Source organism: Dioscorea cayenensis, unplaced genomic scaffold (assembly GCF_009730915.1).
Source record: "Dioscorea cayenensis subsp. rotundata cultivar TDr96_F1 unplaced genomic scaffold, TDr96_F1_v2_PseudoChromosome.rev07_lg8_w22 25.fasta BLBR01000237.1, whole genome shotgun sequence".
Lineage (NCBI taxonomy): Eukaryota > Viridiplantae > Streptophyta > Magnoliopsida > Dioscoreales > Dioscoreaceae > Dioscorea > Dioscorea cayenensis.
This window is the reverse complement of record NW_024086628.1, coordinates 23,902-37,989: the sequence shown is the minus strand read 5'-3', so window position 1 is coordinate 37,989 and position 14,088 is coordinate 23,902. Positions and strand designations below refer to the sequence as shown.

General features: G+C 34.4%; 2 protein-coding genes across 2 annotated transcripts; both read right to left on the bottom strand.

The window, feature by feature from the left end:
* Positions 1-794: 794 nt before the first annotated feature.
* LOC120253894 lies at positions 795-3,577 on the bottom strand. Its single transcript, XM_039262098.1, has 5 exons — positions 3,520-3,577; positions 2,924-2,966; positions 1,903-2,224; positions 1,204-1,321; positions 795-1,101 (listed from the first exon to the last, which is right to left on the bottom strand). The coding sequence occupies exons 1-5, from the start codon at positions 3,575-3,577 to the stop codon at positions 1,076-1,078; spliced, it is 567 nt and encodes a 188-aa protein (XP_039118032.1). The 3' UTR covers positions 795-1,075.
* Positions 3,578-9,323: 5,746 nt separating this feature from the next.
* Positions 9,324-11,316, bottom strand: LOC120253893 (aluminum-activated malate transporter 1-like). Its single transcript, XM_039262097.1, has 6 exons — positions 11,124-11,316; positions 10,907-11,047; positions 10,540-10,812; positions 10,062-10,174; positions 9,826-9,972; positions 9,324-9,734 (listed from the first exon to the last, which is right to left on the bottom strand). The coding sequence occupies exons 1-6, from the start codon at positions 11,314-11,316 to the stop codon at positions 9,324-9,326; spliced, it is 1,278 nt and encodes a 425-aa protein (XP_039118031.1).
* Between the last annotated feature and the right edge of the window lie 2,772 nt (positions 11,317-14,088).

The following is a 14,088-nucleotide window of genomic DNA, read 5'->3' as shown; positions in this document are numbered from 1 at the left end:
TTTGTTAACTTAAAGGTTGTTGTTATAATGCATATTTATGTTTTGATGGTGGTAATATGCATTCAGTCATGTTGAGTTTGCAGTGATCTTTCCTTCAATTCTGTGAAAATGTGAATGAACATGGTCAGCTAGCAATGTAATGAAAGCCTTATTTAACGGGGAAATGGATTAATATAGGGCAGGAATTATTGGTGAATTCTTGATGTTCTTGAAATTGGATTTTTATTTTGTCTCATTTTTAGGTCTATTGGGGTTTCTATGTTTTGTTTGTTTTTTCTTAGTTCTTGGTGGATGATTAAGGTTTTTGACCTTGGAAATGTATTCAAGATTGGGATTTTATATGTACTGCTAATCTAATTGTGTTTTCTATTAGTACAGGATTGGAAAATTGAGATTTTTCTTGTTGAGGATTGAGGGGTTGAATCCTTTGAGACATTATGAATGTCACCCCTGTGGTTCTTGTTGATGGAGGGGTATATACTATGGTAAAATTATCTCAGTTTGCTTATGCTTTTCGATATTTACAACACCTTTTATTTAATTCTTCTTGGAGCAACTTATTTATAATAGCATATCAACTCCGCCGCATCAAAGAAATTTCGTATTACAAAATATCCCTTTGAAATTACTTGTGATGAGTCTTTATCATCCAATTTCCCTGCCTTGTTTTATCAAATAACATCAGTTGACAGAGCATATACATGAGATCATGGTATTAGAAAATATAATAAGTTAAATCAATTTTCACTATGAATGCACAATAAAGCACTGAAAGTCAAATGAGACAGCTTCAAACAAGCAAATATATTCGTTTGTCGAAGTTGATTCAATTGGAAAAGCACTAATGCTTAAATGACATACAAATCAGATGATGAGGAACTCAAAGTACAACATTACATACACAAGGGCTATCATTAGGCAACAATCATTTCCCCAACTTCGAACCAGAAGAAGATGCTTTAGCGAGCATAGATGGCTCGTATACTTTGAAGCACCAGGCTTCCACTAGTCCAAACAGCCTTTGCACCTCCTTCAATTCGGGTTCTCGCAACTGTAACACTGTTTGGAGAGCCCTTTAATGTTGATGCAAATGCATCACAACTTAGAAACATGGCAACAAATAAAGACAGAAAGTGGCACAAGTTAGAGGAGTCTCATCAACTCCAGAAAGTAGAAACATGGAAAATGAAATCACATTCTTACACATAATGTGAGGACCTAATGACGGATAGGAAGCCAGACAAAGAATGTAATAAGCCCACCTTTCTAAGCCGTGAGAACAAGTCAACACAGTGTCATCAGGAAGATCACCACCACCCACCTAACAAAACCACCAACAAATAGATACCAAGAATGAAAGGACTTGATGTGCACACAACATTTCAAGATCATTAATGCAAAAACAAAAAAAACTAAATTATTGTTGATCTCCATCAACATTCCATTGGGTTTCAAGCACCCTAAAGGACACAGATCTGATTTACAAGTTGCTTTTGCATAGGCATGGATGACACTATCACTTTGAAACTTCAATCCAGCCTAGGTCAAGTTCCTTAGGTTTCTATTACTTGAAACTCTAATCCAGCTTTGATCATGTTGCTTAGGTTCAAGATTTGATTTCCATATTCTCAGAAATAAACCATTTCATAAAAACATGTCACTAATTTGTTCACAATTTGCAAGATTCTGTGACTCTAGTTAATTGTATCACCAAGTAGAATATGACACATATTAATCATCCAAAAACAACAACAAATGCATGAAAGGAATCCAAGAATCAAGATCCAAATCGAAGAAGTAATATCTTAAACCCTACAACACCTTAAGAGATTCAAGAGAACCAGCATGAGAGTAATCCAAGAATCAAGATCCAAATCGAAAACCAAGATGACAACTACAAACCCTAGAATCATCAAAGAAGAAGATGAAGATCGTTTCCTTCTTCGAAGAAAAAGAAGGTCTGCAGGCTTGTGGGTGACGAGCGGGTGACGGGTAGGTGACTGGTGACGAGTTTCGATGATATGGTGAAGATGAGGATCGTGGTGATCGGGTGGGTGACCGGCGACGGGTCCGACGATGGTGCGAAGATGAGGACCGTGGTGACGGGCGGGTGATCGGCAACGGGTTCGATGGTGGAGGAGCGTGGTGATGAAACAGAGAAGAAGAGGAATTAGGGCTGAGTAGAAGAGAGATGAAGTGGGCCAATAAGTAGTTACTCTTTCTTCTATAACATTAACATTAAAATGAAATGCTGAGTAGGAGAGAGATGAAGTGGGCCATGTGAGTAGTGTGCCCAATTCGTGTGACTATATAGTGCTATATAGCATTACTCATTTAAAAAATAGGGTGATCGGATAAAATTATTATTTTTATTAAATAATAATAAAATGGGGTCATAAATAAAATTATTTTTATTAAATAATAAATTTAGATAATAGAAATTATGGTCACAAACGTGGTGATCGGATAAGATAGTAATTTGATATTATTATATAAATCAATTAAACAATATAGCCTCAAAAATTTATGGGCAACAACGGGATGATATGATATAATTTATGGTATTTAATATTATTTATAAATCTATCAAATAAGATGAGTTTTAAATTAAAAAAACTGTCAAAATATTTACTAATATAATTTTATAAATAAAATAATCATAAATAAAAAACTTTAAGTATAATAAAAAAACCTATAAAAACTAGCCGTGTTTTGGCTTATTGTTATTGGGAAAAAATCATAAATTGTGATCCCCAAGAAATCATGGGGTCTTAGGCACAAGCCTTAATCACCTATGTCTAGTGCAAATTATTGTAAAAAGTCAAAATTAAATTTTTAGAAAAAAAAATATGGATAAAGCTCATGTAAGATTTGGATCTTAGATTTTTCTAGACGTGGTCATTTTGAATGAAAACCGTGGAACCGGGCTGGAACCGGCAGAACCGTAATTGTCCTAAAACTGGAACCTGAACATTCATATAAAATTTGGTTACAGTTTCAGAATTTGAAAACCGTTGAACCGGCAGTTGAATAGGCGGTTCAATCAATGGTTCAACCAAGTTACAATATTACATGTTGGTTATTCACTTATTCAGTAATTTTGGTTAGACTTGGACAGACTTATTTGTGATATAGGGCCATATAGATATAGGCCATATGGCTAGGGTTCTAGGTTCAATTGGTTGTGATATGAGCCATTAGCAATTGATTAGGTTTGACCAGTTAAACCAAATTACATATGCATTATGCAACTTCAAATAATTAAGTTCAAGCACTTTATTTTTTTATTTCTTCTCCTATTGTACTTTTATTACAAAATATTGTTTTTAATTAATACTTTTTTTTTATAAAATATTGTATTAAATTATTTTTTGTATTTTTTTGTGTTTATTCTAATTTAAAATATTGGATTATTTACTTTAACAAGAAATTAAAATTCAATTTGAACTGTATGAACATCAAACCGGAACCATGGAATCGAACCACTGAAATCGGAACCGAACCCAAACCTAACCTTACCTAGCCAGTTCGGTTCTAGTTCAGGAACCAGAACTATTGGTCCTTGAACTGTGGCCATGTCTAGATTTTTCAAACACTTTATATAGCGGTGGTCATTATAGTAATTATACTAATGAATTCAAACCACCTTTGAGATGTTGCATTAGGGTTTCATTGTAGGTCAAGTAGCGGATGAGATAATTTTAATTATTGTAGCATAATTTTTATTATTTAACCTAAATTAAATTTAATTATTTATCTATTTTTTAAAAAAGAAAATTGTGTTGAGAAGAGGAAGACATATAAATTGTTACTTTACAATGAAATTATTAAGGCCCAACACAAGCACATGACACCAAAATTTAATGTGAAAAATCTAAATGAGAAAAATCATAAGAAAATTTTTCTATGTAAATAATCTTCACTATGAAAATAATAGGAATATAAAATTTTACCTAAAACACTTAGACAATAGTGTTCGAAGAGAAGAAGTAGTAGTCAAAATGAATGAATTTTCACAGTCTGTATAAACTTAGAGTTCAGAGCAGCATAACTTTTTTTTTTTAAACATTAGCCAAAAGACCATAACATAAATATAATCCAAAAATGATAAAGAAAAGGAAAACATAATGCAACTACTACATAATACAAGCACAACAATCACAACAATCACAACATCACTTGTACAGCCTTACATCCTTAATCCATCTGTTATTCCCTGGATACTTAAGTGCATGAGAGAATTCTCATACGTGCACTACCATTGTAAATCTTAAACATGGTCCCAAGATGCTGAGCATCCCTTACATTACACCACATCTTCAGCCCATGCTTCATTCAATAGCTTCAGTTAACTCTAACAAATCCCCCCTTGACTAAAGGTCACAAACACGTAACAGCCTTCTCATCAAAACATGTTTCTTTATTGTCAATGCCTTGGTAAGTATGTTAGCTTGTTGCTCCTCTGTAAGTGCTTCACAACTATTGTCCCCTCACTGATCATACTTCGAATGAAGTGAAACTTGATGTCTATGTGCTTTGTCCGTCCATGGTGTTGAGGATTCTTCATAATGGCAATCACTGACTTGTTATCACACCAAATGATAGTTGGTTTTCTTGTATCCAAATCACAGTCTTCCATGATTTTTCTAAGCCATAGGCATTGACAAGCTGCTGAAAACATTGATATATATTCGGCCTCAGTTGTAGAGAGAGCAATTACTTCCTCCCTCTTTGACATCCATGTGATTGCGCTTATTTCCTAACTACAAACAACACCTATGGTGCTCTTCCTATCATCCATCATGCTCCCCCAATCGCTGTTAGAGAAATCCACAAACCTGTACTCATTTGTAGATGTATAATTGAGCCAAATCCCATTGTTCTAGTGAGATATCTGAGAACTCTCTTGGCTACACCAGATTGGATTTTAGTTGGCTTATTCATGTACCTAGATAAAACTCCCACAATGAATGAGATATATGGCCGAGTGTGTGTTAAGTAAATTAATCCACCAATAAGAATTCTGTATTTTTTGACCATTAGTGTCTGTAGAACCATCATTCATCATCACATTGGAATCTCTCATTCATGCACATTGGTGTTGGAGAAGCTTTACAATTAATCATATTAAACCTTCTCAACAGATCTAAGGTGTACTTCCTTTGTGTTAAAAATACTCCTTTCTCATCTTGTAACACTTCAATCCCAAGAAAATAACTTAGCATACCAAGATCAGACATATCAAACTCCTTCATTTCAAACTTGAACTTGGTGATCAAATCAGTTAATGAACTTAGACACACAATGTCATCAACATAGATGCACACCAAGAGAACCTTTCCATTATCTTCAGTATTCTTATAGAATGTGTGCTCATTAACACTTTTTTTGAATCCCTGCATCACAAAATAACTTGTCAATTCTACTATACCAAGCCCTAGGGGCCTGCTTTAACCCATACAATGCTTTGTAGAGTTTATACACCATGTGTTTTTTGGCTTTCTATCTCAAATCCCACTGGTTGTTCTACAAACACCTCTTCAGCGATTTCTCCATTGAGAAATGTTGATTTTATGTCAAGATGATATAGGCACCACCCTCTTTGAGTTGCCAATGTGAACAAGAACCGCACTGTCTCCATACGTGCAATTGGTGCAAAGACGTCTTCAACATCAACTCCAAGTTGATGTGCCGCATTACCCTTCGCGACAATTCTTGCCTTGAGCTTCAGAACTTCTCCATTTGCTTGAAATTTTGTCTTAAAACCCCACTTGAATCCAATGACCTTTTTGTCAGTTGGACGATCCACCATTTCCCAAGTCTCATTGCGTTGAATTGAGCACATTTCATCAGCCATTGCCTCCTGCCATTCCTCAAACTTGACAGTTTCCTCATTAAAAATTGAATCAATTACACTTAATTCAAATGAAAAATTATTATATATATCACTTATCTGTCGAGTCTTCCTTGGTGGGTTGTCATCATCTAGTGGCTCATTATATGCAATTATAGTTTGTTGATTGAGTTCTGTTGTTGAAGTTGATTATGTTGACCAGTCTTGATTTGTTGGTAGGTGTGCTTCGTTTTCTGAGTTTGAGACAACAGCTACATCAGTGTCCTGAACTACATCTTGTCCGTCTATGAATGGATCTTCCTAGGCATACACATTTGAATTATTAGGCATACTATCCCAAAACCAGTTCTCATCTTCTTTAAACACCACATCACGACTAGTATTTTGCTTGATATTTGATTAAGCAACTTGTATGCTTTGGTTTCTGAATAGTAGTCAATGAAGATACACCTTTCAAACTTGTCTTTAAGCTTTATTCTCTATTGTGATGAAACATGAGCAAATCCTATACACCCGAACACCCTTAGATGGTAGATGTTCGATTTCACCCTAGTATATAATGGCGAGATGATCAGATACACTACTATGCAGCAGCCTCTGCCCAGAAAGAAAACGGCATCCTACTGTGCTTCAAAAGACAACGTACCTTCTCCACCATAACACGGTTTTTCTTCTCGACGGTGCTGTTGTGCTATGGTGTATACGACAGAGTTAACTCGCGCTGGATTCCCTGCTTCTCCCAATGCTCACTAAACTCGCGTGATACGAATTCGCCTCCCCTGTTGGAACAGATGATTTTAATTTTATTCTCTGTTTGCCTTTCCACCATCATTTGAAATTTTACAAACATTTCAAATGCTTGACTCTTTAACCTAAGAAAATAACTCCAAGTCATTCGGGAAAGGTCATCCACTAATAAGAAGAAGTATTTGTTGCCGTATAGGGACTCCATGTGCATCGGTCCGCAAAGGTCCATATGCACTCGCTGCAGTGCTCATTAGCCCTCCGCGATCCTCCTCTAGCGAATGGGGCATGTGCATGCTTCCCGAGGGTACACATGTAGCAGGTATTAGCATGACCAATGGATGGGAGCCTGGTTACCAAATCTCTCACTTTTGGTGTCTCTAAACTCTGAAAATTTAAATAGCCCCGTCATCAACATGTTCAGACTAATTGATCAACTAGGCTTCATGCAGTGAGCTCATCTACCATGAGTTTGGTGATATCACATGACTCCTCAATGGCTGTCACCACGTGATTGAACTTGGCTCCCATGCTTCTTAGGATTTTTCCCACCACCATCTCTTCAGAGATTGTGTCGTTGAGAGATTTCATCTGATTCACCAGTTCCCCAACCAGGATGACATAATCTTGAACACTCTCATCGCTCTTGATGCGCATGTTCTCAAAACCTTGTCGCAAGGACTGAAAGCTTCACCGCCATGTATTGGAATCACCTTGATACATCCTTTTCAGTTTATCCCAAGCCTCCTTGGAGGAACTAGCAGTTTCAATGCGTGAGAACAGAGATCGATTCCTTGCTTATTGAATCAAGTAGAGAGCCTTAGCGTCTCTTTTCTGTGTTCTCCTTCGTCTTTTCTTCGTCGTCATTTTCCGGGACTCCTTTTTCAACAAGGTTCCAAAGATCTTGTGTCACGCCCTAGCCCCAAAGTCGGGCCCGCTGACAGACCGATCGCATCCAACAATGCCAGGCCCTACCGGGGCAAGTCCTCATATTTCAAATCCAGTCAGAGTCAACATCAACAAATAAAACAGGGAATAATAAACAACTCACTTAGACATTAACACAAACACTTGATGTGCAAGTGCAAAACTCCAAGAATTTCAAAGAAAGGTAGCATTAAAACAAGGCCTTTAAATATAAGCAATTAACAAGGATTTTATTCAGAATTTCAAGGATTACAAAAAGGAAATTTTAGAGAAGACATACACTTAGATATAAGGATATTTAAACCAATGCAAAAGTTTTCTCTCAACCATCTCATGATACACCAACCAAACAACACAAGAAAAATACTCCAAACAAGCATGAAGCATGGTGTTTCTTCATCAAATACTCAATAATAAGGATTTATCATGCCAAGCCCAAGAACTAAAGGCAAAATGACAAGGGAATTTTACTTAGAGGAAAACTTGAAGATGTAGAGCCGGACTCACCTAAAAAGCAGAAATTCACAAGCTTCTTCATACACCAGAAAACTTAGAATAGAGCTTCTTAAATCAGTCTCAAGAGAAGGTTAAGCTGATTTTAAAGAAGACTCCAATAACACTTCAAACGGATCCAAAGCTCATGGATGGTAAAGACAAAAGATGGGGCTCAACTTCTTCAACCTTTCCAAAGTTTTCTCCAGTCAAACGGTCAAAGCAAATATGCGAATATTACATCTTAAGCTCGAAAAAGAGTCATCATCATGATACTCCATTGACGATAACCTTTGCCATCAAACACCTACAGAGGTGGGAGTCCGTTTGAAGCCATCAACGAAAGCTTGTTCAAGAGGGTGTGAAATGTGAAAAATAATCAGGAAGAGAGGAAGTAGAGCATAAACTCTGATACCACTGTTCGAAGAGAAGAAATAATAGTCAAAATGAATGAGTTTTCACAGTCTGTATAAACTCAGAGTTCAGAGCAACATAACTTCTTTTCTTAAACATTAACCAAAAGACCAGACCATACATATACTCCAAAATGATAAAGAAAAGGACCACATAATGCAAGTACTACATAGTACAAGCACAACAATCACACCATCACTTGTATAGCCTTACATCCTTAATCTATCTGCCATTCCTTGGATACTTGAGTCATTCTCGTACATGCATGCCATTGTAGATCTTGAACATGGTCTCAAAATGCTGACCATCCCTTATATTATATCACATCTTTAGCCCATGCTACATTCAATAGCTTTAGTCAACTTCAACAAATAGCAATGTAAACAACAGTATTACACAGAAGGATTCACAATAAATTTTTTTCTCAAAACTATAATTTAAAAAAAATGGGTTTAGAAACAAATCTAAAAATTAAAATTGGTAGATATGTAAAACTTGTTAAGAGGCTTAAATGCCATCATGATCTGCATCAAATGACCATTGATAAAATTTACAAATCTCTCTCTCTCACTACATTCTTCAATTTTGCAGCGTATACAAATCACCTGAAAAAGAAACGTCTCTCTCTCTTTCTCTCTCTCTCGCTACATTCTTCAATTTTGCAGCGTATACACATCACCTGAAAAAGAAACGTTTCTTTTTTTTAAAAAAAAAATTAATTTTTTAATTCTAATTGACTTTGATAATTATGGGGTCAATAGGTACCATATGAGATGGACCCAAATCAACAAATTGTTGTGTTTCTCATTGAGAAAATTATTACACAAAAACAAAACCAAAATCTCTTGAGGGGGGAAAATAAAAACCACCATCCTATTAACCCTTCATCTTTTTATTCGAGCACAACAATGGATATTCCTTCTAGCTCAATATGATCACTCACTGATTTCTCCTTCTCTTTTAATCCATCATTCCCTTGATCTGAGCTGATCTCAAAGCCAGCAAGCTTTGCAAGCTCTTCAATAGCAACTTCGATATCTTGAGCACAACTCACAATCTCAAGCAACAATGAGACAATGGTGGCTATGTGTAACGCTTCTCTGAGCAGTAATCCTTCTTCTGACAGAGACATCTTCAAACTTTTCACAGCCTCTGCAGCTGCAGTCATGTGTTTTTTACTAACTGAGAACTTTGTCATTGTTTTCACTGATGATGCCAGCACTTTCATTGTTCTCCTTGATTCCTTGCTTATCTCCATACACGCATCTCTTATCCTTGTGTTTTTTTCCAACTCACTGGCAGCCTACATGTTCATATGTGTGTGTTTATATATGAGCATCAAGTTTGTACTTATTTAGATGATAGATCATGTATGAATATATATATATATATACCTGGCTTTCTGATCTTATGATGTATGAACGAAGAGCTTCAACTAGATAAGCGCATCTTCGGCATAGAGAGCCGATCTTTTGGTATTGTTTCCATGGATGGCGAAACTGGAAACGGCCATGGCGAGGCTCCCATCTCCCAAGATTGGCCTGTATAGAGAAATTGCCCATGGAATCAACATTTAGTTTTATTGTTGTCAAAGTCTAGTTCTTGATGGTTTATGGTTTGATTTGCTCACCAGTGAATCTTCAGTGGCTTTTGTATTTAGCACACTCTTGTAAGTTTGTAGAAGAGCTTTGCTCTTTATCTTATCATGTTTCACCTTCTCTCCAAAATACTCAGCTCCAAATCCTATAAATACAAGAATTATTCATTCATTATATATATAAATAAAAATAGTCCATATCTAATGAAAAGCAGCCTGAAGTTAATTAAGTAATCAAAAGTAATTAATAAAGCGATGTGTGCTTCTCAATGAAGTATTTTATAGGTCAAAAACAATATGTTAGTTGTTAAGTTGTCTTCATATCCATGTCATGTTGATGGTAAACATCATTTCAGTAACATTCCAATCTTTAGTTTTGTTATTATATAGTAGCTAGGACCAGTGTGTGACGTTGAAAACATTATTTTGTGGTCCATGACTCATGTTCCAGAATTTGTAATTAATAGTTTAATTAATTAATTAAAGCTTGCATGTATGTTATGTTATATACCTTCTAGAAAGCCAGCAAGTCTCTCCAAGTTTGTAGCAGTGAGCAAGTGAAGGTCTTCTCCAGCCCATATTGGGAACACCAAGACTGAAACAAGAAGAGCAACCGCAACTCCAATGGCAATGGTCACAAGCCTCTTGTAAGCTAGCATGAAGGTTTCATGATTTCTAAAGCTTGATACAGCCACTAAACTAAATGTCAACATAAATATCAACACTCCATAGTCATATCTAGCTTTGATTACTGGGATGAATCTCAAGAACGTTGCCACTACAGCTGCATGCATGAACGAATACAAAAAGTCATTAATTGACCAAATTGCATTAATATATATTTTATTTATGATATATGAAATTAAAATTAAGCTTACCAATTAGGAAGATAAATATGCCAAGAAGGATGATTTCTCCTTTGCCTCCAGTGAGAATGGCAACATGATGAGCACCAAATCCTGAAGCCACTGCAAGTAGTGTTGCCATTGCTCTGTTTAAACCCTTTGTTAGTGTCCCACCTGAATCAATGAAAGCATGCATCAATATATATTCATAAAGAAAACTAGTTATATATATATATATGTACACACTTACCGACAGTGAACTCCATGACGAGTACGACGGTGAGCACAGCCCAAATAGTTGAAGAACCGAAGCCCTTGAAGATGGGAGTGACATAGTATAATGTGGAGACTAAAGTGAGAGCAATGCCAACTTTCAAAGAGTGAAGTAATCTCCTAGGATCATCATTTGCAAGCTTCTTCATTTTAGTATAAATGGAAACCATTGTTAACCAGAGCTTGTGGAATGGTGACACTAGGTAGTGTGGCCAACAACCCGACTCTGGTGCCATTGTTTTCCATGATGATCACTTCCATGTGATGCAAATAAGAAGAGAAATGGAAACAATGGTTTGGGTCTTGGGTCAAGGTGGTGGTGGTGGTGGTGGGAATTAAAGGTGTTGAGTCTATATAATAGGAAGCAGGGTTTTTATTTTTATTTTTATTTTTTTATTCTTTATTTTTTATGTAAGAAATCTGAGCTATAAACGCGCTAAGGGTTTGACCGAATGGGGTCCATAGGGAGGACATGTATGACCGCGTGGTTTGAATGGGATTGGTAGAGATATATATTTGCATGCATGTATGAAGCTCACTTTTCATGCTTGATTGAAATTAAGTATTGAGGGATTAGTGATCTTGTAGTCAAAAGGAAGGAAGAGAAGGGCGGCTTGTCAATGTTCTTGAATGGAAATACCAAAATCTTGCAACAAATTAAATCAAAATTGCATGCATGCATTCAGTTTGAAACTTTGATCCACCTTGCTTATTGTTCTCTCAACAGTTGAGATAACTAGAGGATTAATTATTACTTGGCATTAAGGTAAATATCATGAGAGTGCAAAGTAAAGTTTTTTTTTTTCTTTTGAAAAAAATGGATAAATCAACAGAAAATAGTGTCAGAACAAGAGTGAAAGCAAACTCCAACAGTAACATAAAAAAATATACGTATAACACAAATTAAAGTTGAGTTGTTCAATCCTAGAGATGGTCTGCATATATAACACACCGATAACTTTTAGTCATTTAATAATAGATTGTGTTAATCAATTTATAGGTTCTAGTAGTTACCAAATATTTGTTGGGAGTTAAAATCATACTCCCTCCATTTTATATTAATTACCATATTTAAAAAATATATAAAATTATTTGTTATCATTAAAAATTTCGATAGACACTAATTAACTTTTTTCCAATTTCATTCTTTTCCTTGTTTAGAGAAAAGAGGTGATGTGTGTATTTCTGAGAGTAAATAACTTTGTAGCGATAAAATTAAGCTCAAAAATGAGTAAATGACAATTAATATAAAAATAGAGTAAACATTTTTATATATTTGATTAAAAAAATTGACCTATGCCACTTACATGTCACTTATCTTCGTAAAAAAGAGTGGTAATTAGTCTTTTTCCCAAGTGAGACTGTGAGAGAATTAATGATTCAACTTTAATAATACTTATAACTTGCTGATATTTATTAAAAAAATAAAATAAAATAAAATAAAAATCTTACACACGCAACAAATCAGTCGCTACAGTAATGTGCATTATAAGTTTTACTTTTCCATATAACAGATATCAATAACTTATCAAATCAACTAATAAGTGGCTTTTTTTAAGAATGAAAATTTAAACTTTTATTAAGATTTTTTTTAAAATTTTTTTCAGTATAATTAAAATTTTTAATTTTTTTAATTAATTTTAAATTTTTAAAAATAACAGAATACATTCTAATGAATAAATAAATAAATAAATGTCACACTGTAGCTGACGGCAAGTTTTGCCTGCTCAGTCACAAGAATAAAATAAAAAAATATTTTTTTAGATTGATAACATGGTGTGATGTGCCACATTTTGCATACATATCAATAACAGTAACAATAAAATATATCTATCTCATGCAATGTTCAAAAGGCAATATTAATTACTTGGCGTAGTATAATGGTATTGGAACAATGAACGAGTAGATTTAGGGTCGATAGTACTATATAATACTATTCATATATTGTACATTAATATTGTATATATAAGTACTGTAGTAGTAATATTCATTCATTATTCTGAGAGGATGTCATTCTCCTCCTCTTTAGGATAGCATGTCAGGGGAGTTTAGTTCCTAAAATATCTTATGGGTATATATATATATAGTAGAATTTTAATCGCCCCATGTGTTGTCTGTCCAAGTTAATGAAATCTTAAAATGTCATTAAGCCACTGTGATTAATACACCACTATACTTGTCTGTTCTTTGACACTTCGTTATGGGGTAAGACTTGGACTTATTATTACGTGGTGCCATGTAAGTGACATAGGCTAAAACAAACTTTAATAGATATTACAAAGATCATAATTATGCCTTTTTTTTAATTAAGACTAAAATGTACATTTTAGAGATTAATTATATTTATGTGTATTAAGGGTATAAAAGTAATTTTATCATGTTTCCTCTTTATTTTATTTTTTCATTGTCAATGCAATATTCCTCTAACCTAACACAGTTTTCATTCTTATTTTATTTCCTAAAGTCTCATTCCTATTTTCATTCCATTCCATTCCCATTATGTGACCCTTAGGTAATGTTTGGTATATGGGAAAGTTCGGTACTTTCCAGGAAAATAACATATGGAAATTTGTTTACTATATTTAGTAGAGTACTTTTTGCTCGAAAGTAACCTTGCCATGGAAGACAAATTTCATCAAAATGAAAGAAAGTGATTACCTTACAAAATATTGGGAAAGTTGGATTCCCATGGGAATAGAAAGTTAGACTATTTAATTTTACCAAAATATCCTCAAACTTTTTCGAAATTACGTTCCCTTTTAGGTTTTTCTCAAACACAAAAATATTTAAATAAAAATATTTAAATATTTAAATATTTAATATTAAAAAATATTGACAATTTTTTTAAATATATGTTATTATTATTATTTTAGAACATTTTATTTAAAAAAATATTATTTATTTGTTATTATTATTATTTAAAACATATTGTATTATTATTA